The 27706-nt window shown below is 46.7% G+C and overlaps 2 protein-coding genes across 7 annotated transcripts in view; one reads left to right on the forward strand and one right to left on the reverse strand.

Moving 5' to 3' along the window:
* Positions 1-2541: 2541 nt before the first annotated feature.
* RMDN3 (regulator of microtubule dynamics 3) lies at positions 2542-27551 on the forward strand. 4 transcript variants are annotated; one of them, XM_059704887.1, is made up of 13 exons: positions 2542-2665; positions 3046-3230; positions 5629-5821; positions 6365-6508; positions 13843-14128; positions 14765-14867; positions 18430-18490; positions 19976-20051; positions 20194-20271; positions 20494-20592; positions 20867-20920; positions 21064-21144; positions 21387-22085. In XM_059704887.1, the coding sequence occupies exons 2-13, from the start codon at positions 3053-3055 to the stop codon at positions 21438-21440; spliced, it is 1407 nt and encodes a 468-aa protein (XP_059560870.1). In that variant the 5' UTR covers positions 2542-2665; positions 3046-3052; the 3' UTR covers positions 21441-22085. The 4 variants fall into 4 exon arrangements, with proteins under 4 accessions (XP_059560870.1, XP_059560875.1, XP_059560866.1 ...); XM_059704892.1 differs by lacking the exon at positions 21387-22085 and adding an exon at positions 23521-27551 and having other exon boundaries at positions 2598-2749; XM_059704883.1 differs by having other exon boundaries at positions 2598-2749.
* Positions 23186-27706, reverse strand: part of RAD51 (RAD51 recombinase) — a 30553-nt gene continuing 26032 nt past the window's right edge. For all 3 annotated transcript variants that reach the window (XM_059704898.1, XM_059704899.1, XM_059704900.1), the window contains 4 exons: positions 25234-25347; positions 24568-24697; positions 24213-24334; positions 23186-23781 (listed from right to left, as the gene is read on the reverse strand). In XM_059704898.1, coding sequence (XP_059560881.1) covers positions 23658-23781; positions 24213-24334; positions 24568-24697; positions 25234-25347 — 490 coding nt within the window. In that variant the 3' untranslated portion in view covers positions 23186-23657. The remainder of the gene's footprint in view (positions 23782-24212; positions 24335-24567; positions 24698-25233; positions 25348-27706) is intronic.

A 27706-nucleotide genomic window follows, 5' to 3' on the forward strand; every position in this document is an offset into this window, starting at 1 on the left:
TATTCTGATTAGGAAACCAAGGCAAGGGGTATTTTTGAAAGGGGGAAAGTATATCAATAGAAGGATAAGCTAATATAGTACTGCTAATTCTAAACAATGTTGTTGATTTTCAGTCTATAGTCAACAGTCCAGTAGTCAACAGTCCATAGTCAACAGTCCACTTTCTTGTTATCTTTGCAAAGAGTCCTTTAGTACTACAATGTTGCTTTAGGTCCAGCCCAAAGGTTAATTTGCCCTGTTTAACATTCCAAAGGTTCTGAGGCATAAGATGTGTCTCTGGAATGGCAGCTCAGGCTCCATGTATATTATTTTTTTGCACGTTGCAGCGTTATTTACAATGCTAGGTGTACCGATTAATAATGTGGATATTTTTCAATAAATGGAGTTACACATATGTTGATATATATATGCGATTTGATATGTATGCTATTTTGTTGTATTGACAGCAAGCTTCAAAACTTCATATGTCAAATTTTCTGAAGGTGTTAACATCATAGATATTTTTACGCTTAAAAATGTTGAATTTCATTCCAAAAAGAGAGCATTTGTGGGAAGTTTTAATTCATTACTTTATTTTGAAGAAAAGTGCTGCTGAAAGTTATCGTATACTTCGGGAAGCTTATGGTGAACATGCTCCATCTCAAGATACCTGTGAACACTGGTTTAAACGCTTTAAAAGTGATGATTTCAGTGTGAAAGACAAAGAACGTCCAGGTCAACCGAAAAAGTTTGAAGACCAACAATTACAAGCATTATGGGATGAAGATGCGTGTCAAACTCAAAAACAACTTGCAGAAAGATTAAACGTTGCTCAGCAAACAATTTTCGATCATTTACAAGCAATGGGAAAGATTTTAAAGGAAGGAAAATGGGTGCCACATCAACTGAATGAAAGACAAATGGAAAACCGAAAAGTCATCAGTAAAATGTTGCTTCAATGGCACAAAAGAAAGTCTTTTTTGCACCGAATTGTGACTGGCGATGAAAAGTAAATTTATTTTGAGAATCCCAAATGCACAAAATCATGGGTTGATCCAGGTCAACCATCAACATCGACTGCAAGGCCAAATTGCTTCAGAAAGAAGACAATGCTCTGCATTTGGTGGGATCAGGAAGGCGTGGTGTATTATGAGCTTCTAAAACCAGGTGAAACCGTTAATACTGATCACTACTGACAAATAATCAGTTTGAACCATGCTTTGATCATGAAATGGTCAAATGGGCCAGAAGACACGGCAAAGTAATTTTGCTTCATGATGACACACCATCACACACTTCAAAACCAGTTAAGGAAGTATTAACCCACTCGCCATATTCACCAAACCTTGCTCCTTCAGATTACCACTTGTTCCCATCGATGGCACATGCACTTTCTGAGCAGCACTTCAAAACGTACGAAGAAAAAAAAAAAAAAAAAAAGCCGAGACTGGTTTGGCTCAGTGGATGGAGCGTCGACCTGCGGACTGAAGGGTCCCAGGTTCGATTCCGGTCAGGGGCATGTATCTGGGTTGCGGGCACATCCCCTGTGGGAGATGTGCAGGAGGCAGCTGATCGATGTTTCTCTTTCATCGATGTTTCTAACTCTATCTCTCTCCCTTCCTCTCTGTAAAAAATCAATAAAATATATTAAAAAAAAAAGAAAGAAAAAAGAAGAAGAAAAAAAGAGAAAAAAGAAAAAGAAAAAAAAAAGTACGAAGAAGTGGAAAATTGGGTCTCTGAATGGTCTGCCTCAAAACAAGAAAAGTTCTATTGGGACGGTATCCACACATTACCTGAAATATAATTTCAGGGGAAATGTGTAGCTAGTGATGGACATTACTTTGAATAAAGCACTTTTGATATTTTTCTTGAAATTACCGTGTTTTCTTTGATTACAAAATCTGCACTATTAACCGGTTTATGGTTGATTCGCATTGTTAACCAGTTAATGGTTAATCCGTATTATTAACCGTTTAATGGTTGATCCGCATTAACCGGTTAATCGTTAATCTGTGTTATTAACGTATTAACCGGTTAATAATTCGGATTTTGTAATCAAAGAGCAAGGTAAGAGTTTTGAAGAAGTTGGCCCTGGGGACTCAGGCACCTCTTGTGGCCAACCAATAGTTTACATGTTCCAAGTTGAACTGCGAAAAGCGCTATTGTCTAGTGTTTAGCAAATGGTTTGAATGAAAATGCATAAATAATAAGCCGAAATAAATGGAGTCGGAGTTAGGACAGACTGTCAAGAATAGGTGAGGAGGGGATGGCGTTTTCCAGGTAGAGAATGGGTCATTCAGGCAGAAGCAACAGCAGACGCGAACAGCAGGTGTGACCGGAGAGAAATGGTAACTCAACGGGCAGACCGGGGTTTCTGCTTGAGCATCGCCCCAGTAAGTCAGCGTCTGCCTCTCGCTGCGACTCCGCGCCCCTTTCCCGCCGCTCTGCGGGCCCCGCCCCTCGGGCGCACTGTGGCCCCGCCCCTCGGGCGCACTGTGGCCCCGCCCCCCTCGGGCGCACTGTGGCCCCGCCCCTGGGAAAAACTTGGGCGGGAGGCGCAGCCCAGTGCGGTCATCTCACGGCGCCTTCCCGACAGCGAGCGGGGGCAGATGGCGCCGCTTAATGACGTCACGATCATTGACAGCGTGAGGCGGCGGCGACTGCTGCCCGGGTGTTGAGCGGCCGGGTGAGGGTCTAAGTTTCTTTCCTGCAAGGCCAGGCCCCTTCAGAAGGCGCGGGGGCGGCCAGGCGCTTGCGGCCAGCGCGGCGGGTGTGTGATCTGCGGGCCCTGAGGCTGGAGCGGAGGGTGTGGAAGCCCAGGAACCTGACTCGGGACCAGGGCTAGGGGGCGTGTTGGAGGGGAGGCTGCTTCCACGCTGTGTGAGAGGCGCGGCAGTCCGGCTCGAGGCTGGCGGAAGTCTTAGGGTCCAGGCTGGGGTGAGGGTAATTGGGCGCCTTGGTTCTGGGCACGGAGCTATCTCCAGGGGTTCGGCGTGGGGTGGGTGGACCACGCTCACGAACCTCTCCCCCCGCCCGCCTGCTCGCGGCGGCTCCCGCGGGCTGCAGGTGCATCATGCCTAGCCCGGGCAGCGCCCGCTCCGGGCTGGGACTGCTGCTGGGCACCGCCGCGGGCCTCGGATTCCTGTACGCCCTGTACAGACAGCGGTGGAAACGGACCCAGCGCCATGGCCAGAACCAGCTCCTGCCCAACTCACTGGACGTCACGCAGACTTCAGAGGCCAGACGCCAGGGTAGGAGCCGGTCCTCTGAGGCCGCAGTCACGGCTGGTGGATGGGCCTGGGGTGCAGCCTGCCCTAGCAGAGCCTGTGGGACGGGACAGCGGGTGCGGGTGCCTGAGAGTTTCACCTTCTTGGAAAGCTGATTGAAAAGGGAAGCATTCGCCCTCTTCTGTACTCCTTCCCCTGTAATCCCAGGAAAGTATATTGTAAAAAGGCTGTTTAGCTTTCACTTTTGGTTTTGGCCACAGTGGTGCTATATATATATATTAAAGACGCTTGCTTAGTGTTGGGTGAGGTGTTTAATAAGTAGAGGAAGAGTTCACAAGAAAGCAAAAGGAAAAACAAGTCTTGTAGGAATTAAAAGTCCTGAGGCTCACGTGTTAAGTTACATATTAGAATGTAGGGATCTTGGAGACTACCTAGTCCAAGTGTTTTTATCCTTCTTATGATGAAATCAAGATTAAGAAAGATTGTGTAACCTTCCCGAGGTTGTCACAGAGTAAGAGGCAGGATTGGCCTGGCCACCCAGTCCCATGAACTTCACATGCCGTGGGGCTGCGGGTGAGCTTACTTGCAATGAAGCTGAATATGGGTGGAAGCCAGCCACAGCTGAAATGGGTAGTGCTTTCAGTTTTGCAAAACTTTCATGTTAAATTAACTCATTTGAGCAAAGGGCTGGTTCAAACCTCATGTTCCTGTAATAGTGGAGTTTTCAGAGAATCTCACCCCATGTTAATTGGAAATGAGTTTTTCTCTGATAACCAAATGCCAAGTGGTTTAGAAAATTTAGTTTTAGAAGAGTCTTCAAAGAATTATCATTTAAAAAATATATTTTTATTGATTTCAGAGAGGAAGGGAGAGAGATAGAAACAATGAAGAGAAAGAAATCATTGATCAGCTGCCTCCTATACCAGGGATCCCTGAAACCCAGGCATGTGCCCTGACCAGGAATTGAACTGTCACCTCCTGGTTCATAGGTTGACGCTCGATCCCTGAGCCACACCTGCTGGGCAAGAGTTATCATTTTAAATTGTAACGTTTGCCAGCATTTTATAACCTGATAGTCACCTATTGTATGCTTGTCTTTCCTTCATTTTCCTTATGTTTTGTAATTTCTCAGCAGTAGTGATTTGCTGAGGTTGGGAGAAAGTGGCTCTGTTCCCAGGGACTATCTTGTCTCCAGTCTTGAGTATTGTTGGATGTGTATTGTAATCTGGCCTAGACTGTTACTAGAGTTAACGGATTTGTGCTTCCTGGACTGTGGGTTCTGCCACCCTCGTTTCTTTCCTATCTTTACATTTTCCAGTAAAATTGCCTTAGGTAGTAGCTCTCTGTTTACTAGCATTTACTGTTGGAGTTTATGTAGAGCTCAATTCAGATCTTGGTAATACTGTTTTTCCAATGTCTTTTTTGAAATTAAGTCTTTACTGTTGCGAGTGTTAAAGATGTCCCTCTTTCCCCCTCATTGCCCCCCTCCACCTGCTTCCCACCCTCCAACGTTTTTTGATGGGCTTTTCCCACTGTACCTTTCCTCTTTGCCCCTCTCTGATGACAGTAAAAGAAGTTCTTGAAAGTAGCTGTGTTCTTTGCTATTCTCTGTGAAGTGAAATATAAGAATTTGAGTGAACTCAATTTTAGTTTTGCTGTTTGGTTGGTATTGACAGATATTTGGGCATTATATACAGGCATACCTCATTTTATTGTGCTTCGCTTTATAGTGCTTCACAGACATTGCATCCCCCACCCCCCAAAAAAAAAATCTTCACTAGCAAAATATTACGACTCACTTTATTGTGAAAATTGATTTATTGCAGTGGTCTGGAACCAAACCCGCAATGTCTCCGAGGTTTGCCTGTAGTCAGATACAGGTTTTTCTTTCATTTTAGCAAGGCGACTGTCCTGACTTGGAGGAATCTCACTCTTGCAAGCATTTTTTAAAATATATTTTATTGATTTTTTTACAGAGAGGAAGGGAGAGGGATAGAGAGTTAGAAACATCGATGAGAGAGAAACATTGATCAGTTGCCTCCTGCACACTCCCCACTGGGGATGTGCCTGCAACTAAGGTACATGCCCTTGACCGGAATCGAACCTGGGACCCTTCAGTCTGCAGGCAGACACTCTATCCACTGAGCCAAACCGGTTTCGGCCCCATTGATTTTTAAAGAGAGTGGAAGGAAGGAGAGACAGAAGGAGAGAAACATCAATGTGAGAGAGACACATCTGGCCTGGGGTGTTATCCTGCCACAGGTTGGTGTGGGAGGGTCCTGGAACAGAGGGCTCTTGTTTATGGATCGGGACCTTGATGTTTTTTCTGGGTAATTACTTGGGGCTTGTTAACAAGACAGCTGTGAACATGTGCCTTCACTACGTCCCGTGGACATCACGTCTCCTGTCCTCCTTCCTTCAGTGGGGCCATTGCGAGCGGCCCCAGGGGGGGCTGGAGATGCTGCGGTGCTGCCCAGCCTCCCACCAGAAGGCCAGGAGATGGTGCTGGACCGCCTGGACTTCGTGCTGGCCAGTCTGGTGGCGCTGCGGCGGGAGGTGGAGGAGCTGAGGAGCGGCCTGCGGGGGCTCGCTGGGCAGATCGTTGGGGAGTTCCGGTGAGTAATCAGCCTCCTCTCCTGCCTTGGCCCCGGCCTCTACAGCTTTTCACTGAGCTGTGTTCCGGCCTCACTGTCTGTCTCCAAGGAGGAAGCCAGCTCTGCAGCTCCTCACCCAGTTGGCAGGGAAGCTGGCCTTGCTGCCAGCAAGTTCCTTGCTGCTTTTGGGCCTTTGTAATCTGTCGTAGCAGCTGAAACGCTTTGTTCTGACTAACCTGGTCTATCCAGAGAGCTGCCCTTGTTCTCTTGAGTGTAGAGACCCAGGATTTTCTTAAAATATATGTTCTTAATTTATTGATTTTAGAGGGGAGGATGGGGAGAGAACGAGAGAAAAACATTGATTTGTTCCTCTTATTCGTGCATTCATGAATGACCACCCGTAACCGTGGTGTGCCGGATGACATCTAACCAACTGAGCGACCTGGCCAGGGCCGAGACCCAGGATTTTCTCTGCTCTTGGCCCCTTAATGAGGTGCGGTAGTAAGAGGCTCCCTCATGGTGAGGGAAAGAGGCTGGATGGGCCTAAGCCACCGTGCTTTTCAGATCCCACATGGAAGAGAACCAGAGGGTGGCTCGGCGGCGCCGGTTCCTGTTTGCCCGAGAGAGGAGCGACTCCACCGGCTCCAGCTCTGTCTACTTCACAGCCACCTCGGGAGGCACGTTCACAGACGCGGAGAGCGAAGGCGGGTAAGGCCTCTCCTGGAGGCAGCTGTGGCTCCAGCCAGGTTACATGTTGTGAAAGCAGTGCTTACCAATGGAAAGTTCACACCAAGCTGCCAGAAATAATTTTTGGAACAAAGTAAGGGTATGAATCAGGGGTGGGGGACTGTCGTAAGTGTTTCCCTCCACGTCCTGCGTGGTTCAGGGTTCGGGTCTGGAAGAGGAGCCGCACAACAAATGAAAAAGAAAAGACAGGAGGTAATTTGGGAATATTGGGGGACCAGGCGAGCAAGTCCAACTCAAGAGGAAGGACTTCACTGTGCTCAGGCCGCACCAAGCTTTTTATAGTGAGCGGTAAACAAAGTAGTGGTTACCAAAGTTACACTTTTCTTGTGAGTTTCACTTGTTTACACCATGGTTATACTTCCTGCACTTCCTCAGCCCATTAGATTCCCAGGTAAGATCTAGGGAGTGTTATAAGGTCAAGCCTAATTATGCTAAGAGGACTGTGCCCTCTACGCTAGGACTTGTTTGTGACTTTGCCAACAGGTCAGTCCCAGGCTTACCCCTAAATCAGTTTCCCACAGGGGACATCTGGCCCGTGGGCTGTATAAGGCCCATGAAATCATGTGGTCTGGCCCTGCCAAGGCATTAGGGGTGAGTTAAGTAATGTTTGGCCGCAGATAGCAGGCTAACTTTTAAGTTGATAATTTTGTATGGCCTGTGAATGATGTTATAAATATCCAAATAGCCCTAGGCAGAAAAAGGTTCCCACCCCTGGTATAAACAAATACAGAACAGTTGAAATAAGAAAAATCATCCACCTTATGTCATCCAGACAAATAGAAATGTTAACAATGGTTATTGCTTGCATCTGTTATTTTCCTCTGAGTAGGTTTGTTTTTTACATTGTTATTGTATGTTTTTTATTTATATTTTTCTCTATAGTGTTACCAACTTTTGTTTTATTAATCCTCACCCAAGGATATTTTTCCATTGCTTTTCAGAGAGAATGGAAGGGAGAGAGGGAGAAAGAGAAACATCAGTGTGAGAGAGACACATGGACCGGCTGCCTCGCACACGCCCTGACCGGGGCCAAACCTGCAACCCAATATGTGCACTTGACTGGAATCAAACCCGAAACCCTTCCCATGACCCGTTAGTGCACAGGCCAATGCTCTAGCCCAGCGGTTCTCAACCTGTGGGTCGCGACCCCTTTGGCGGTCGAACGACCCTTTCACAGGGGTTGTCTAAGACCATCCTGCATATCAGATATTTACATTATGATTCATAACAGTAGCAACATTACAGTTATGACGTAGCAACGAAAATAATTTTATGGTTGGGTCACAACATGAGGAACTGTATTTAAAGGGCCAGAAGGTTGAGAACCACTGCTCTAGCCATTTAGCAACACGAATTGAGCATTTTCCTGTGTTATCACAAGACCTTTGCTTCCTTCCCTGAGTGTGCGCCCCTTCCCCTGGATATGCTCCTCTTCCCACAGGAGAGGCTGGCTTCCTTGTCAGCTTTAAGGTGGGAGGTGACTGTCCGAGTAATTGGTGGCCCAGCGAGTCTGACCACAGGCCTGGCCGTGAGATGGGGCAGCAGGCAGGAACCTCGTGGGCAGCCGCCAAAGTCGGTCAGGCTGAAGCTTTTGATTTGAAACCACTAGTGCCATTTTGAAACTTCGGTCCCAAGCAAGAAGCCTGGATGAGCACCTTTGTTGTAATGCCTGATGCTGTCCTGGCAGCGTCGGCCCTTGTTTGCCGCTCAGCTCCAGCGATCCAGGTAGTGTGCGCGGGGTCTAGAGGCTGACCTCTCTTCCTCCTCGAGAAAAAGATTGGCGCAGAGAATACCCAAGCCTTCTCTTGGGTCAGGATGTCGGATTCAGCTATAAACAGGCCATTCAGGGGGACTTTGCAGCACTCTCTTTAGCTGAAACACATTATAGTATTAACTACTGGTTATTCGTTCTCTGTGACAGGCATGGTACTAAGCACTTTGGAGGTATTTTCTGACTTAATCCTCACAAGAATCCAATGGAGTAGATGCTGTTTTTCTGTTTCTCAGAGCAGACTCGAGGCTTAGCAAGGTGTGATGCCTTGCCCAGGGTTGTACAACTGCCAGGTCCAGGGTTAGCTGGCTCATCTGCAGTGGTGTGAGGGTCTGTGATCTGAGGTACGGCTTGGTCATCAGGACACAGAAGGGCCTTCACAGGAAGACGGGTCCCATGCAGCCTGGGAGTTCCTCCCATGGACTAAGAGCTGCCACAGCTCACTGCCCACAGTACAGTGTGTTCAGTACATCTCATTCAAGAGATTTCAGCGTTGTGTGGGCCATTCTTCTGCCTCTATTCTTTGGCTTTCTAAGAAAATTAAGAATAGTATTACTCTCTTTTTCCACGTCACTGCCATTGGGCACTGGTGCTGGATTTGATTATTGCTCAGATGCCTTTTGAAACAAGTGAAGTCTTTCCCTGGCCGGTGTGGCTTAGTTGGTTGGAACATTGTCCCATACACCAAAAGGCGGCTTTGTTTCCGGGTCAGGGCACATACCCAGGTTGTAAGTTCGATCTCAGGTCAGGGCACCTGGGGAAGGCAACTGATCTATGTTTCTCTTTCACATGGGTGTCTCTCTCTCTCTCTCCCCCCCTTCCTCTTTCTAAAAATTAATAAAAGAAAGAAGCAAGTCTTAATAGAACTTTAGTCCTCCATTCATGGCTACTGATGCCTGGGTTGTCTGATCTCTGTTGTCTGTGTTCAGTTTACCTAGTAACTCTGGGCTGAGCGCTTCCGGTGGGCTGTTTTCGAGGAGGGGCAGAAAGGGACTATTTGACATGAAGGAACATCTGGATTGAAAGGGCAGAGTGGTTGCTCATGGACCCTGAGACTTAGGAGCATCTTTATGCACCCAAGGAAGCAGGTCACGTGGATGGGGAACTGATGTTGAGCTTTTGTCAGGTAGAACAGGAGAGGTCACAGATCTGCCCTAGATCAGGATGGAGAACTCAGGCCTTTGATGATTTCTAAGGAGTCCAACAAACTTCTGCTTAACCAGGGAAGCTTGTGGGTGCTCCCCGGAGCCCCCGTAAAGGGCAGGACAGGACAGGCCTTCCAGCTGCCTGTGATGGGATGAGAGGGAGGGTGGCTTTCTTAATTATAGCTCCAGTGGCTCAGCCCCACGACTGATCGTGTGACGTGTGGAAGGGAATGGGGTGTGTGAAGCAAGACTCTGGTTTAGCTGGCTGCCATCTGGGGCAGTGGCCATAGTGGGTAATTATTTTGCCATGGTCACTGCCATATAGGTCAAGGGGAAGTTATGGGAGACCTCAAACTCTGGAATGACTTTGAACATGTGGGTCCGGGGCAAGGAGTGCCTGTTTGAGGGATGAAAGGATAAGAATATCTGATGGGCTACTCGAGTCCCCTGGAAGCTGCAGGGGACTGCAGTAACTTCGAGTCCCCAGAGGACTGACTGAATGTGGCAGAGGCAGAGTCACTGTGGGTCCGTGGGCTTGTTCCCTGAGCACTGAGCAAACACAGCTTTAGTTCCCTCCCTGTGAAAACCAGACTCGCCCTGACACACCAGCCCTCCAGCAAGCCTTTGGCATCCCAGCCAGAGGGACTGCCTTCCATCTCATCTCCTTTGGCATTTACCACCTCATCTAGGCTGGTGTTATCTCACTCCACTGGGAGGTCCCAGGGGCAGAGTCCACACCTGCTTGTCTTTGAATGCTCCAGCTCAGCCCTCTCATGGGGCTTAGGAGTTCAAGGAGAGAACTTAGTCGCCAGGAGGAAGACATGTGTAACAGTCCTTGATCACTCAAGGAGTGGGCTAGCTCTGGGCTCCCTGCTCGCAGGGAGCCTTGGATTCTCAGCCCACTGTGGGAACAGTGTTCTGCCTGAGTGTAGAGATCCCAATGGCCTTTCCAGAGGTCTCTGCCAGTCCCTTGCTGACCTCAAAGCTCCCTGGCATATTCAACAAGAGGGCCACCCCCCCCCCTCTCTCGTGGATTTCTGCAAGGGTTGGGATGGTGGTCCAAGGGGTGTGAGAGCATGTGACTGTAGGGACGGCAGCCCATGTAGCTCTGGCACGTGATCCCTCTCAAATCCTGGAGGCCCATGGGGCTGAGGTCAGTGCTCACTCAGCAAGTGTCTGCCTGCCCACCGTGTGCCAGGCAGCAGGCCTGGAAATTAGTGAGGCAGAGCTGCTCAAAGTGGGGCTGAGGTGCAGTAAAAGGCCTCCTCACTGTGCCAGCCTTGCTGGAGCCTCCCTGCCCCACCCCCTCTCTGTGGGTGGCAAAGGCCCCTCCTGACCTCTCTTTCTCCTTAGCCTTTAGGACCCAGAGGAATCACAAATTGTAGGACTTTTCCTCCTGGCTCAGCTCCCTGGGGACTGTTGATGCCTGTGCTCTAGCATAAGAGCAGGGGTCCCTCCGGGGAGACTCCTGATTGGCCAAGACAGCCTTCAATCCAGCAGGGAACGGGGTCTCCCCTTCTTTCTAGCAACTAGAGTTGATGAGACTCAAGTTCTCCCCCAGATAACCACTCACCCATTTGCCGTTGGGCCTGGCCGGGCTGAGTAGGGGAGGTTATTGTCCAGGCCCCATGAATTGCTGGGTTTCTTCAGGATGCCCCTGTGCAGCCTCACTCGTCACCGCTCAGGTTGATTGTGAAATCTGATGCCACTTTGCCTTGTCCCTTTAATTTCTCAAGTTTTTACTGCAAATTGCTAGAGGAGAAAGATGTTTGGTAAGTTCTTAAAAAGCAGGGTGAAGTTGTCAGTTCCTGTGGTAGATGTTACTAGGGCCCCTTTGTGAGCGGATCCTGGAAGCTCCTCTATAAGCATGGATTGCTCACCTGGTGCTTTCTGGATGGAACCGGCCTCCTTACCAGGTCTGGCTTTCTGGCCTCCCGCGTTCAGCCCACATCTCTCCTTCAGTTCTGTTTTGCTCCAGCAATAGGGACCTTTCATTCCAGGATGGAGGAAGGTTACCACCCGAAGGCCCTCCCTATGCTTCAGAGCCTTGGGCTCGTCAAACCTGCTTTTCCTTCAGCTCCGTCCAGAGGCCGCTCTGGTGTCTGATTCTGGCCCCTGGAGGCCTTACCTCCTCCCCTGCTCTTTCTCTGCGGTTAGGAAAAACCCTGATCAGCTGAGAGAAACCTGGCTTCCTCCTCAGTGGGGAATCGAGGTTGGGGCTCCCGGGCTTAAGGAGGCCCAGAGATACCTTCCCAGGGGGTTCTGCTTGCATCTTCCTTCTCTCCTGCTTCTACCTGCAAATGGCCCTCACCCCACCTCTAGCAATTGCAAAGGTTTCCAAGGGCTATTCCTGTTGTAGTTTAGGTTTGCTGGCTGGCTTGGATAGAGGCACACATTGAATCGAGAAAGAAAATGTGGATATCTGTGGCTGCCCGTGCCTCAGAGGCTGGCACCCGCCCATGCTGGTTCTGACAGATGCCTTTGGCTGATAAAGCAAAAAAGATGGACCAACCCTGAGCCTGGTGTGCCATCTAGCTCAGGAGATCAGCTCCACCTACATGAAAGTTTTTATCTTTATTTAAAAAATTATTTATTTGATTTGAGAGAGAGAAAGATCAATTTGTTGTTCCACTTATTTATGCATTCATTTGGTTGATTCTTGTATGTGCCCTGACTGGGGATTGAACCCATAACTTTGGTGTACTTGTACAACACTCTAACCAAATGAGCTACCCGGCCAGGGCTAAAGTTTTAATCTTAAACATTCATTTATTTTTTATTTATAAGAATATAGTGTGGCTCTGTGTTTAGAGCACTGGCCCACACACCAGAGGGTCAAGGGTTCAATTCCAGGTCAAGGGCATGTATCTGGGTTGCAGGCTTGATCCCCAGCCCCAGCTTGGGGCCTATGTGGGAGACAACCAATTGATGTATTTCTCTCACACTGATGTTTCTCTGTCTCTCCCTCTCCCTCCCACTCTCTCTAAAAGTCCATGGAAGAACATGCTTGGGTGAATATTAACAAAACAAAACAAAACAAATAAAAAAAGAGGGAATCATTTTGTTTGGTATTTGTGTGCCCTCAATTCATCAACTGTTGCCGGATTTGTACTGTAAACTTTATGTATCCCCATAAAAAAGTCTAGTGGATAAATTTTCTTTGTTCAAAGCTTAAATTGGCTTCACCCATTATTTCAAATCAGTTAAACCTAAAAAGGAGTGAAAATTAAGTGAGTTATCAGCTGTTAAATTGTGTATACATATTTTGGGATACCTTGGATATGCTCATTAAAGCAATCATACTACCTGCAGACTGAAGGGTCCCAGGTTCAATTTTGGTCAAGGGCACATGCCCAGGTTGTGGGCTTGGTCCCCAGTAAGGGGCGTGCAGGAGGCAGCCGATCAATGAGTGATTCTGTCTCCTCATTGATGTTTCTGTCTCTCTCTCCCTCTCCCTTCCTCTCTGAAATCAATAAAAATATATTAAAAATAAAAATAAACAAACGATAGAAAAATAATTTCCTTAAAAATTTGTTAAAATCCTCACCTCCTCACCTGAGGATATGTGGTGTGTGTGTGTGTGTGTGTGTGTGTGTGTGTGTGTGTGTGTGAATCCTCAACTGAAGATATTTTTTCCTTTTTTTTTTAGAGAGTGGAAGGGGGAGGGAGGGAAGGGAGAAAGGGAGGATGGGCGGGCGGGCAGGAGAGAGTGAGAAACATTGATGTGAAGGAGACAGACACATCGATTGGTTGCCTCCTGCACGTTCCCTGACTAGGCCCTGGGATTGACCCGCAACCCAGGTATATGCCCTTGACAGGGAATCAAACCCTTGACCCTTCAGGGCTTGGGCCCACACTCTACCGCTTAGCCACACGGGCCAGGGCCCCAAGGAGGTTTTTATTGATTTTTTTTAGAGAGAGAGAGAGAGAGAGAGAGAGAGGAAGAAGGAGAGAGAAAACATACATTGATAGCCTCCAGTGGGATGAAGCTCCAAACAACTAAGCCGCCGAGACAGGGCAAAAATGTCCTTTTCATTCAACTGGCAACATTTGGTACAGGCCTTTCTGGGCTTTTTGTTTTTCTCTATTTCCTGGAAGACTGGATAGTAGCTGAACAGGGGGTTCTAATGGCCCGACTGTCACAGTGCCCCCAGAGCTGTCACTCTTCTCCCAAACCATTTTCCCGCCCATAGTCCCCACAGGGAGCTTTCTTGCGAGGACTAGTTTTTGCCTAGACCTCTAAGGAAGTGGGGGGACGGTTCTTATTTGGTTTTCTGGACAGTGTCATGGAGAGCCTCTCGTTGTGGGTAAGGGACAGACCTCGGGCTCTAAGGCTGACGGTCCCCTCCTTGGACTGTAACTTACATTCTCTGCCACAGTTACACAACAGCGAATGCCGAGTCTGACTATGAGCGGGATTCCGACAGGGAGAGTGAAGACGGGGAAGAGGAAGCGAGCTGCGAGACCGTGAAGATGGGGAGAAAGGATTCTCTGGACCTGGAGGCAGAGGTGGCTTCAGGCCCAGTTCCCAGAGCCCTGGAGGCTGACGGCTCCCCTGGCCTGGAGGACGTGCTGCCCCTCCTGCTGCAGGCTGACGAGCTGCACCAGGGCGGAGAGCAGCGCAAGCGGGAGGGCTTCCAGCTGCTGCTCAACAACAAGCTAGCGGTGAGGCTCCAGCTGCTGCCTGTCCTCCCCTCCCTCCCTCCCTCCCTGCGGACTCCTAGGGAATGAGAGCAGGCCCTGTGGTTACTGACCCTGCAAGGTGACACGGGGAGGAAAATGGGGGTGAGACGGCTGGTGCTGCACCTTCCCCCCCACCCCCACCCCCCGCCAGGGCTGTGCCTCCTCTTCCAAGGGGCTACATGCGGCCCTAGGCGCCCAGGTTTATGCCTGCTCCAGAGCTTCCTCCTGAGGGCAGGTCTCTGCCTCCTATTTTTAGGGCAAGAGCTCCACCCCTCAGTAGAGGGAGATGTGGAGAGAACTGGAATGTCCTTTTATTTCCCTTGAGGCAGAGCCCAAGCTGCCTATCGCACTTGAAGGTTCCAACACCAGGGATTTCAACGGCAATTCCCTTTGCCTCAGGTTCACTGCAGAACTGATGCTCACTCGGGTGAAAACGCCCCAAAGTTAGCCCAAGAAAAGGGAGGTCACATGGGCGAGGAGGGCCATGCATAAGACCGATGTAATGTCAGTCGGCATCTAACACACTAGCGTGCACGCTCCAGCGTAGGGTGTGGGAAGGCCAGAGCCCCAGATCTCGGAGGGAAGAAGGGCCTCCATCCCTTTCTGTTTGGTCTGTAGTATGGAAGTCGGCAGGACTTTCTCTGGCGCCTGGCCCGGGCCTACAGCGACATGTGTGAGCTCGCGGAGGAGGTGAGCGAGAAGAAGTCATATGCTCAAAATGGTAAGTGCTGACAGGTTCCTGGTGGGAAGGTGACTGGCGGTGGGGGTGGAGCCAGCCCCCCTGCCTGGGGTGCAGAGGAACCACCAAGATGCAGGGCAGTTGTGGCTCAGTCACTCACTAGGAACAAACCTGGGCTCCCAGGATCCCCTGCTTCCCGACACAGAGAACAGTGCTCTTCTGCACATGGCTGTGATCCGAGCACATCACCAGTGCATGTTTGAGGAGTACTAGTATCCGTTCAGCCCAATTCTTTTTCTCCCCAAACACAAAGGAGGGCAGAATCTTCTTTCTTAATCTGAAGGTTTTTTGCTGTGATTTAGGAATCTGGTTTCAGTTACGGAGTGTGAGGCAGTTCTAAGAATATGAGTGGAGGATATTTGGTGAGCACCTGTGAGTAGCAGTTTGGGAGAATACTGCCAGGTTAGAAGTCCCTGGGATCTATTTAGCAAATCTATTGCCAAATCTGTGCTCTGGGGTGTATATGGCTCAGGGTTTGTCCCTCTCTATCACTGAGAATCCTGGGACTTTAAAATAAAGCGACTGGCCCAGCACTAGCCGGTTTGGGTCAGTGGTTAGAGTCGACCTGTGGACCGAAAGGTCCTGGTTTTGATTCCGGTCAAGGGCATGTGCCTTGGTTGCAGGTTTGACCCCTGGAGGCAACCAATTGATGTCTTCTTTCTCTATCTTTCCTCTTCCCTTTCACTCTCTAAAAATAATGGGGAAAAAATAACCTCGGTTGAGGATTAACAATAATAAAAAAAAGCAACTGGCCCAACCAGAGTGGCTCAGTTGGTTGGAGTGTCATCCCATGCACTAAGAGGTTGTTGGTTCGATTCCCATTGAGGGCACATGCCTGGGTTGTGGCTTCGATTCCTGGTTGGTCGGGGCATGTACGGAAGGCAGCCGATTGGTGTTTCTCTCTCTCTCTCTCTCTCTCTCTCAAAAAGCAACTGGTTTCATAGGGATGGTGATGTGTCCTGCCTCTGTACACACCTGAGTCATGCACCATCAGTGGGCTTCCAGGTCTTGTGGTTTAGTTATCAAAAATTCATGCACCCAGGGGGGCCCTGAGCCAGCCTGCGTCCTCTCACAGTCTGGGATCCCTCAGGGGATGTCCACCTGCCAGCTTAGGCCCGCTCCCTGGGGGATTGGGCCTAAGCTGGCAGTCAGATATCCCTCTAGCAGCCTGGGAGCCCTTGGGGGTTGTCCAACTCTGGCTTAGGCCCGCTCCCCTGCAGCTGCCTCTGCAGAAGGGGAAGGGGGGGGGGCACGCCGGGACTGCCATGGCTTGGTGGCCCTGCCCCTTGCCCACTGGTCTAATTAGCATATTAGCTCTTTATTATGTAGGATGGATTTGTCTATTTTCCCACTTTTATAAATACAGCCTTGCAAATGTTATTGAATCTTTGATAATGTAGAATCTGATAATACCCAAAGTGTTCTAAACATTTGTTTAGGAAGTTGATATAAAAAGAACAGACCAGCCCTGGCCAGTGTTGCTCAATGGCTGGAACATCAGCCTTCACCCCGAGGAGTCACGGTTCCATCCCAGGCCCCAGTTGGGGTGCATGCGGAAGGCAGCCTGTTGATGTGTCTCTCTCACATCAATGTTTCTTTCTCACTCTCTGCTCCCCTCCCTCTCTCCCTTCCTCTAGAAATCAATGGAAAAAAATATCCTTGGGTAAGGTTAACAAATAAACAAAAACAGCCCAATTGAATCAATTGTTCATTGTTATACACCTTCAGAAAAATCCCTGGGAATTTTAATAAGAGGTGCTTAATTATTGTTTGCTTCTTTATTTAAAAAATGTCCTGCTGCCCTAACCGGTTTGGCTCAGTGGATAGAGTGTCGGCCTGTGGACTGAAGGGTCCCAGGTTTGATTCCAGTTGCGGGCATGTACCTGGGTTGCGGGCACATCCCCAGCAGGAGGTTTGCAGGAGGCAGCTGATCGATGTTTCTCCCTCTCCCTTCCTCTCTGTAAAAAATCATTAAGATATATATTTTTTAAAATGTCCTGCTTTCCCATCTAAATTTTAGGTGAGGATTCTGATCAGCGTTTGATATCAACAAGAACCTTTCCTTTCCCTTTGGTCATTGTTTAGCTCTTCATAGGAGCACCCACACCAGCACCGGCCTGGTTTCCTGAGGTTAGCGTCCTGGACGAGTCTGTTCCTGCTGGAGGTCAGATGGCTATGTAGCCTCTTGGAAGGCCCTGCCCTGGGACTCCAGCTTTTTAGGACCATCCTTGCTGGGTCTAAAGTTCTTCAGTTTGTTCTGGCTCTAGAAGCTGGACCACCAGGAGGCAGCCATTCGTTGGGATCTCAGGCAATATCTGTTCACCCCTGTGTCTAACCTGGCAGGAACTAGTTCTCATTTTTCACTATTATTTCCTAGTAAGACAGTGCTTTGAAGGGGGCAGAGGAAATCCCTCAAGAGACAATGTCCCTCATTGGTGGGGGCACTGTTCTTCTGTTTGGAAAGGGATAAGCTACCTTAAAGTTGTATTTGTTGCATATCCAACATACCATCATTACTGCCACTTAAGGAAGAAACATTTCAGATAGCCAGCCTGCCACCTCAACCATTACTTTACTTTCTCCATGTTCCCTTCCCAGCCCTCTCCATTTTAACCGGAGTCCCCTCTTGCAGGGTGCTTTCTCCGCTGTGTAGGCGTGATGTTCCTCATCTGAGGCTCTAGGCTTCTTGTCACTTGAGGGGACCCTTGTGACAATTAGGCCTCAATTTCTTTGTTAGTCTTGTGCCTAGGAAACTTAAGACTAAATAAGTGGCCAAAACCGGTTTGGCTCAGTGGATAGAGCGTCGGCCTGTGGACTGAAAGGTCCTAGGTTCGATTCCGGTCAAGGGCATGTACCTGGGTTGCGGGCACATCCCCAGTAGGAGATGTGCAGGAGGCGGCTGATCGATGTTTCTCTCTCATCAATGTTTCTAACTCTCTATCTCTCTCCCTTCCTCTCTGTAAAAAATCAATAAAATATATTTAAAAAAAAAAAAAAGACTAAATAAGTGAAAGTCGCCTCTGGTCATACGTCAGTCCATTTTGGTTTGGTGAATTTTGGCCTAGAGCTGTGATTCATGTTTTTGGATCATGGATCCTTTTGAGAATTTTATCAAAGCTATGGACCTTCTGCTCAATAAAATGCACAGATACCTAAAATTTTATACAACTTCAGAGGGATTCATGGATGCCCTGAAGCCTATTACAGACCCCAAATAAAAACCCTCCAGGCTCAGGTTTGTCCGGCAGGTTCAGATGGACTTTGGGTCCTTTTATATTTGAAGTGCTGCAAGCACATCAGTGGGAATTGTAAAAACAAGTTTGCTGGGACAGCTGACGACAGAAATCGGGACGGTGAGGTGAAGTGGCAGTCATCCCTGAACAGCTACTTGCACCTTTTCATTCTGTTCAAGTTCACAACTATTTCTGAGCAAGTCCAGGCTGGATAGGCAGTGCTGAGAGCTGGGGCAGCCTTCCGTCCTGCAGCCCCGCCTTGGGCAGCGTGCATGGGAACCCTCATCTACTCTGGATCCTCTGTCCTACAGGCAAAGAAGAAGCGGAGGCCGCTCTGGAGAAGGGGGATGAGAGTGCTGACTGCCACCAATGGTAATAACACCCTGCAGGGTCCCATGAGGAGCCAGCGTGGGTTAGAGAGGATCGGAGGGGGCGGAGCTCTATTGTCCTGGTCCTGGCCACAGAGGCATTTGCTACAAGAACCAGAAGAGGGAGCTCTGGCCTGTACTTCCATATGCCCCACCCCACCCCCAGCTGGGGGCCCAGGGAATTTCTCTTTGGCAGGTGCCTTCAGGATGAGGCAGGGGAGAGTACATCACCCCCCACCACACACACACACACACACACCCCCTTAGGGCTTGGAGAATTGAGCAGCTGTGTAAGTAACCCTAGTTACAAGACTTGTGGGTTCTGGGCTCCCCATGGAGGCTGGGACAATTTTCAGCTCCATCTCCTGCACAACCTCCTCTTTCCCCTAGCTGCTATCCCTCGATGTTGGTGGGCTTTTGCTTCTTTGCTTGGCTCGCGTGAGGAAAAGTGGATGTGAGTTTACCTCCAGAAGTCCAGTAGTCAGTATTTAGCTCTCAAATATAGCCCTGTTTGTGGTCTCACGTGAGGCAAAGTTCCACCAACTTGTGTCCTGGCGCCTGGTTCCAGCACCCCTGAGCATTAATGAAAATGTTCCTTTCCTACCTCCCCTCTTGCTTTCTGTAGCTCTGTCCCCAGACTGTGAGCTGAGAGAAGCTGTTTCTCTACCTGTAGCTGAGGTAAAGTTTCAGCTTTATCTCAGAGGCCAGGTCATCACTGTTTCTAGGGGGTCATGGGTGCTGATTCCCTGTGGCTCCCAAGAATGGAAATTGGCTTCATGTTTTCCTAACTATCTTGGGGAACAGCTGTTTTGACTAAACATGGAAATAAGCCTCTGGAAATATCTGATATTTAGTGAATGTATGAAAAAGCAACTTGGGCCGTTAGACACTCATTTAATGTCAACTGTGCTCTGGAAACAATGCTGGAGAAATGGGGTAATGAGACCTTTGTTTTTGAAGACAGAAGATGGAAAGCTGGCTGGCTTTGCTCCCTGGGAGAATGTGAAGGCTGAAATCAGAGGCATTTCTTCCTCTGCTTCTGTTGGTTTCCAAGTTAACATCAGGAATTCCTAGAGCACCTCACCCCCGTCTGATGGTCCTAGAGCAGTTTACTGATGGTAACCTGTGTGCTTCCAAGGCGTGAGACAAAAAGGAATGTGCTCCGGTCTAGTATCTTCGATGCTCATGAGTAGAGAACTGCTTTTTAAGTTTCCATAATACCTATGGCTGTACTCATGGTGAGGAGAAATTTGTTGGAGATTTGGACCAAGACCTTGCCTAAATATTAAGTATAAGAGACCCAGCCTTTTTGTACCTCGTATGTATACTTTGGAGAGCCTACCATTGTGTTTATGAAAGAATATGAATTGGGGCCACAGGTCTATGAAGCGGAACTACATAGACAGAAATGAGTTTCCGCTCTAGTGGAGGGTGCAGGGTCTCGGGGAAGCCCCTCCCTGCCTCTGAGCTTGCTGCTGCTTCCCCTTAGGTATGCAGTGCTTTGTGGTCAGCTGGCTGAGCATGAGGGCATCCAGAAGCGCATCCAGAGTGGCTTTAGCTTCAAGGTGAGGAGCGGCTTCTTTCCCTTGTGCTGTCCATGTTCCCTGCTCATCCTCGCTCCTTGCAGAGTGCCCCTGCTGCCTGTGACTTGCCCTCTTCCCTTATCAATGCTGGTGTCTGATGTTTCTATTTACATTTCCCCCTCAGGAGCACGTGGACAAAGCTCTTGCTCTCCAGCCAGAAAACCCCATGGCTCACTTTCTCCTCGGCAGGTGGTGCTACCAGGTGAGCTACATCCCAGGCCTTTATATAAGGATCTCCCTGTCCTGTGACCCTCATCTCCTTACAGTGAAAAATTGGGAGCTGGGCCTCAGCCTGGCTCAAGTGCCATGTCCTCTGAATGGTCATGTGACTGTAATTGGACCCTGTTTGTTTTCAGTACAGAATATGCAATATTCTGAAAATTCTTGTTAAAACTTTATTCACACCTTGATCTCTTGGTGGCAGGTTGCTCACCTGAGCTGGCTAGAAAAAAAAACGGCTTCAGCCTTATTTGAAAGCCCTCCCAGTGCTACTGTGGAAGATGCCCTGCAGAGCTTCCTGAAGGTATCAGGGGAGGAAGGGAGGGAGGGGGTGGACAGCAACCAAAACTGCCTGGGTGACCTTGTTTTTCCTAAGGACATTATACTGGGTTTCTGGTAGGGGCCAATTCTGTTTGCCTGTTCTATGGGAAAATCAGAACCACCTGGAGAGCTTATAAAAAATATACATTCCCAGACCCACTAAACAGACTCCAGGGAGGGGCTGAAATCTCTAATAAACTCAGAGCTTGACCTGATTTTGGGAACACTTACTTGCAATGCCTTCCTTCCTCCTCCAGGCTGAAGAACTACAGCCAGGATTTTCCAAAGCAGGACGGGTATATATTTCCAAGGTAAACTCACCTTTCTTATTTTAACACAGATGAAATGTATGTATGTTGATAATATTCTGGAAACTCCTGAAAACACACCTACTTATCCCCTTCCAGTCTCCTGGTGGTATTTCTCTCAGGTTTTCACTGTTGTCTCTTCTCAGTGCTACAGAGAACTAGGAAAAAACTCTGAAGCTAGACAGTGGGTGAAGCTGGCCATGGAGCTGCCAGATGTCACTAGCGAGGTAATGCTTTTAAGAGCTTTTCTAACCCTGGGTTTCATCATCGAGTCATCCCTGGACCTTTTCAAGGAAAAAATCTTCCCTTGAAATCTTATTTTCCTAGAAAAGAGCCTCCACTTCTGCATGTAGGTGCTATGGTAACAGAGCTCAGAAAATAAGTCAAGGGCCCTTCTTCTTGGGTACCAGTGGTTTGGGAAATGTTGGCTTAGATTTTGGGTCCTAGTATTGTTCTCTTGTCTCCCTAGGACTCAGCTTTCCAGAAGGACCTGGAAGAATTGGAAGTCATCTTAGGACACTAACCACATTTCAGTGGCCTTCATGACTTGAGGAATTCCACTACTTAAGGGGGATGAGAATCAAGTCTTTTTTGTCCCCCTTAGACCTTGCTTAGATCAGGAGACTGAGCAAGCCTGGTTAAGGGAGTATCCTGGATCCTGGTCTAACCAGTCCCTGCTACCTACCATTCCACTGGTTAATTCCTTAATTAATCTGAAATTGGGGATGCACCCGAGGCCTGGGTTTCTGTTGTATTCTCCCTTAAGTTAATTCTTGAAAAAATTCAAGACCTATCCTAGGGCTGAGTGTGGGCAGAGAACTGAAGGCAGCCTTCTAACTGCTGGTAAGATGAAGGAACTTCAGAGTCATAGAAACCAAACAGAGAACTTGTACTCTCTAATCTGTCCACTGATTATTCAATCCCAAATTATAAATCACATCCCACAGGGAAGGGTCAGGGCCGTCCATGGGACTGCCCTCTTCTCACCCATCATGTGGATTCTAACTGTATTCTGGGGCTGAGGGGCTGGACACTTGACTTCTAGTCTTTGCTGCTTTTGGAACAGCAGCGCGTAAGGCTTATGAGACTCTGCAACGATGATCTGAGGAGTTGCCTGGAATATATTTTGGTACCAACTTAAAAATAAACTAAATTTGATTAGAAGTGATTATGTTCCCCTATGTTTGCTATTAGTTCTGTTGCAGACAAGTAGAAAAATAGCACCGAAGAGTTTAGAATATGCTCTGGTTGGTGCTGTTTCTGTGAGAATCCTAGTTACTTTTGAAACGCAGAGAGAGAGCTGATCTTTAGCTTAACAAGGCCTATTCCTACCGAGCAGGTGTTCCCTGACACATTCGTGTTTCCTCAGAGCCAGCAGCACAAAGCCTAATGCCACCTACAAGAAAAGTGGAGACAGATTTCTAGGTCAGAGGCATTTACTTACTGTACAGGTCCTAAAAGACTGAGATGCTTTTATACAAGGATCAAGCTCTCATTCCACATTCTGTCACGGTGGCTTTATTATACCACCCCAGGTGTGTTTTTTTTTTGGTAAAAGAAGACCTCCATTCTTAAAAGCCAGGGAACAGAACTGCTTTTAAAACAAACCTGCATTAGATTGTATCTCCCTATATATAGCAGGATCAACACAGGCACCAGCAGAGATTTTCACTGCCTTTCCTCCCAATACCAGCTGCGAGGTCCTTTGAAAAGAAAAGGTCTGGTTAAACCCAGTCCTGAGTGGAAGTTTGAAGGGGAAGAAGAGTATCTCCAATCCCTGAGGTCGAATAACTAGGGAAGCATCAGACCTCCACAACCCGAGCTAACAGAACAAAAACAAGGGCCATGGGGCAGCCATGGCCTATCCATCTTGTAACAGCCTATTACGGTGAAGACAATACGCTCAATTATCTGAATACAGAACTTCCCTTTTAAATTTTAAAGCAATAGCAACTGATCACCCCTACCCAATGCAAAAAAGACGTCAAGGCCCTATCTTGAAATACTTAGTTTGTATCAGAATAACTCCTATGAACAGCAGTCACTACAAATAAGTACCTTTCTAGCAACCCCACACTGAATCTACTTACGTAAGCCTCTGAAATGCTTAAGATTCCAGAATTATCTTGAGTTGCTCTTAGCAGTAAAAAAAACACAAGCCCAAAACCCCAAGCAAGTAGATGGTGAAGGGCTAGTGACCCAACAGATCTGCTCAGTACTCCTTAAATAAAAACAAATTCTTACTTAAGATAATTCGGGCACACAAACTTAAAAACCTGTCTGATTGACAGATTTATTGACAGATTTACAACAGAGAAAAAGAACCTGTGAGGAGACCCATCCCCCTTGCCCTGTTGCTCAGACATTTTTTCATTATTCAGACAGTGAGAGAAGAGTTAGGTCTTCCCAGCTTTAGTTCTCTTAGAGACACAAGATTGTCCAGCTGTTAGTCCCACGTCAACCTCAAGGCACTATGTCAGAGGTATTCCACACCCCCACCCCCAACCAAAGAAACCACATAGAGATTAGCACATTCTCTAGAGAAGGAACAAACATTTCAGATCAGTCTGTGACGACTGACTGTCTCCTGTTTACTCCATCAGAAAGGCTGATACAATAGCTGTGTTCCCGGATGCCCTTTTCTGGCAGTCACAACAGGAAGAGGCCTGCGAAGAACCCAGGGAGCAGTCTCCTCGTGAGGCTGCAGCACTCAGGTTTATCACGGGAAAAACCCGATGATTCAGTCTTTGGCGTCTCCCACTCCATCCGCATTGATGGCAAACATAGCTTCAGCTTCAGGCAGACAGGGAGAGTCATAGATTTTGCAGATTCTGGTTTCCCCTCTTCCTTTTCTCAGGTACAGTCTGACCCAAAGACAGATCAGAACACCAAAGTTATGATAATTTAAAAAATGCTCTCCCTATTTATGATAGAACTAAAACTATTTTTGATGTATATACTTCTTAGAAGGACTTTCAGAATCTTTCTGTATTCCTTGGGGCCCTGTCACCCTACCCCCCACCCTTAGTGGATTTTCCATATTAAAAACAATTATTTTCTTTTACTAATGAAGAGACATATGAATTCTTCATATTCAGTTCTCCACGTTAGAGGGCTTTTCATTCTTTTATGAACTAAAAGCAAACAACTCTAACCAAAGCATGACAATGAGATTTAGCAAGAATTTTTGTCTAACTACACAATAGTAGCTTTAACAGGGAAATGTTATATCTGCATGTCCACTTCATAGTTAACATGACATTCCAGGATGAAGTCATCTGTCCCATCACTTTACCTGGTTGTTGAGGCATGAGCAATGATGTTTCCTCCGATAGGTTTTTTAGGATCTGCAGCAAACATGGCTGCTCCATCCACTTGGGCTACCACCTGGTTGGTGATCACCACGGCTACACCAAACTGATGGAGAAAGGATAAATGTCATTTTTTTTAAATTTTTTTGTGGCCACAGACATTGCAAGGACTAACTTTATTGCTGGCAACCCTTTTCCCCACAAACCAATGGATAACTCAAGTCTCTCTTCATATCTAACTGGTATCTTGATACCAGGCCCCAATGTCCTGGCCTTCCAGCAAAGCTCCTGAAACCCGTGGCCCCTGAAAGTAGACTCCGTCCCCACCTGACAACTCACCTCATCAGCAAGTCGCAGAAGCATCCGCAGAAACCTGGCCAAGTGCATCTGCCTGGCTGAGAGTTCACCGCGACCGGAATAGTCTGTCCTGTAGAGGGCGGTGGCACTGTCCACAATCAGCAGTGCATACCTACGGACAAGGGCTCTCGGAAGCCGATTTCTAGCTTAGGTCAGATTCTGCTCCTTCCTCTCACTATGCTAAAATTTCACAGTCAGTTACTCGTGTATCTAGATGTTTCATTGACATACTAGTATAGCCTCCATATCTGAGGTCCCATATAACAAGATAAAATTCCAACAAGTTCATTTTATGTTTTTATTTTAGAGAGAGGAAGGGGGCGAGAGAGAGAGAGAGAGAAACATCGATTTGTTGTTCCACTGATTTATACATTCACTGGTTGCTTCTTGTTTGTGCCGACTGGAGATGGAACCCGCAACCTGGGTGTATTGGGACGACGCTCTAACCAACTGAGCCACCCAGCCAGGGCTATGGCTTCATTTTTTAACAGTGACTTGACGTAACCACAAAGTAAGAGTGTCAAAATAGGAACTAAAACTTAAATCTTCCCATTTCTAATTCAAGCTACTATCAATTTGGCCAAATAGCCTATATAAGATTCAGGATAAGGCCGCCTGGAGCATAGTCAGTACATTCTGAGCACATACCTAGACTCTACCATCATAGCTGATGCTTGATAAAGCAGCTGGGTCTGGTGGTCTGTGTTGAACCCACGAGCATATGCTACATTATCTAGGACATCACTGCCAGAGAGGCCATATCTGGAAAAGAAGAGAACATTTTTAGGCTGCACATAGAGAACTCGGGCAGATGAGAAATTCATTTCTAATAAAAAAATTACATGGATGGGTAGGTAAGAAGTATTTGGACTAAATAATATTAATTCCCTTTCTATTAGGAAGTTCAGACAAACTGCACAGAGAGATTACAGCAATTACTACTTTGGAGTAATCTACCTGGCAGGACTTTAGGATAAATCAAATCTATTCTCTGAGGACTCCTGAACTAGAATTAGAAATTTCTAAGTATAAGGAAACAATGTTCTCCTGGAAAAACCAAGGGCAACCTGACAGAATTGAGAATGAAACAAACAAAAAGAACCACTCTAAGATCTATTAACCAAATTCATATATATATTTATTACATAGGAATAAAACCTAAGCAAGTACTCAAAACTCTAAGAAGTTCGAGAGAAGCAAATATTTTTTTTCATTCTTGCTAGTAATTACTTATACCTCAATAATGATTTTTCCCTCTGCATTTAAAAAAGGAAAACATCTCTTATTTTCTTGGAACAATTTGTATTTTCTCATCTTTATAACTGATACCTAAGACATGAATGGTTCGAGTAACAACACAGTTTTCATTCTCATTAAATGTACCATAATGGAGCTCCATTTCTTTAAAGATAAACTTCCCCTTTATCTCTCAAATAGATGTGATTTTCCCTCTTCTGCACTTCCAAAAAACTGATTTAGATCTTTTTATGGCATTTGTGCAGGGCAACCCTTTTTCCCACAAACCCTGCCATTCTTTGACTAGACTACAAATTCCTTGAGGTTAAAAGATAAGCTTGTCTACCTTAAATATTTTTTATACCTAGTAAATTCTAAATGTTGCTAAGTAAAGCTTTTATTCACAATCCATACAAAAAGAAAATTATACACATCAATTTAACTCATCATGTTTTCATATTAATGCCATAAAAATCATTACAGTTCAAAAATATAACACTGACTCCCTTAATGTAATAGTTCAAAAGAGAATCTGTTTAAACAAATCAGTGTGCTATTAATTCTTTGATAACCAAAAGTTTCTATGTTTATGATCCTATCAGTCTAGCCCTAGCTAGCCTGGCTCAGTGGATAAAGCATCGGCCCATGGACTGAAGGGTCATGGGTTCAATTCCGGTCAAGGGCTCTTACCTCAGTTGCAGGCTCAATCCCTGGCCCTGTTTGGGGCCACGTGGGAGGCAACCAATTGATGTGTCTTTCTCACATCGATGTTTCTCTCTGTGTGTCTCTCCCCCTCCCTTCTGCTCTCTCTAAAAATCAGATATCCTCAGGTGAGGGTTAACAAATAAATAAATAATAGAAATGGGCAAAGACTTGTAAGTACATTTTCCAAAGAAGACATACAAATGTCTGTGCCTCTGCTGCTAGTCTGCCTACCTATGTCCAGCTACCGATGGGCTCCCTTCGAACTAACTGGAAAAGAAACCCCTAAGTGTTATAGTTTTAGCTCTTACATTTAAGATTATCATCTTAAAAAAATTACTGTAAATATACAGAAAATTACATGTTAACCTTTTAATAATATACAGTGGCAATAAATACATTTCCACTGTTTTGCAACCATCACCATCAGAACATTTTCATCATTTCAAACTGAAACTCTAACAATAAGTCTCCATTCTCCTCACCCCCTGGAAACCACCATTCTAATCTGTCTTTATGAATTTGACTAATCTAAGTATGTACCTCATATAAGAGGAACCATACAATATTTGTCCTTGTTGCAACTAGTTTATTTCACTTAGCATATTTTCAAGGTTCGTCCATGCTGTAGCATGTGTAAGAATGTCCTTTCTTTTTGAGATTGAATAACATTCCATTGTATGTAAATATGACATTTTGTTTATCCATTCATTTGTTGATAGACACTTGTTTCCAACCTTTGGCTGTTATGAATAGTGCTGCTATGAGCATTGGTATACAAAAGTATCTGTTTGAGTACCTGCTTTCAATTCTTTTGAGTATAAAACCAGAATTGAACTTGTTGGATCATATTGTAATTCTATGTTTAACTTTTTGAGGACTCACCAGACTATTTATTTTTAGTTAATTTTTATGTATGGTATAATGGTCTAAATATATCTTTTTGCATGTGGATATCCAACTACATTAGCCATTTATTAAAAGGAGTATTATTTTCCCCATTAAACTGCCTTGGTAACTTTGGTCAATTTCTGTTCTCTCAATTCTGTTCCATCAATCCATATGTCTATCCTTGTCGGCACCACACTGTTTTATTACTGTTGCTTAATAGGAAGTTTGCAAAGACTAAGACTTGCAATCTACAACCCCCCACCCCGAAATAATCTGGGTCCTTAACATTTCC

Source organism: Myotis daubentonii, chromosome 1, assembly GCF_963259705.1.
Source record: "Myotis daubentonii chromosome 1, mMyoDau2.1, whole genome shotgun sequence".
NCBI classification, from domain to species: domain Eukaryota; kingdom Metazoa; phylum Chordata; class Mammalia; order Chiroptera; family Vespertilionidae; genus Myotis; species Myotis daubentonii.

What these genes read in the sequence shown, in the direction of transcription:
- RMDN3 (XM_059704887.1), top strand. Translation starts at nt 3,053, where the DNA reads ATGCCTAGCCCGGGCAGCGCCCGCTCCGGGCTGGGACTGCTGCTGGGC. An exon ending in TTCAGAGGCCAGACGCCAGG is followed by an intron (nt 3,231 to 5,628) that starts GTAGGAGCCGGT and finishes TCCTTCCTTCAG; the next exon opens with TGGGGCCATTGCGAGCGGCC. An exon ending in TGCTCAACAACAAGCTAGCG is followed by an intron (nt 14,129 to 14,764) that starts GTGAGGCTCCAG and finishes TTTGGTCTGTAG; the next exon opens with TATGGAAGTCGGCAGGACTT.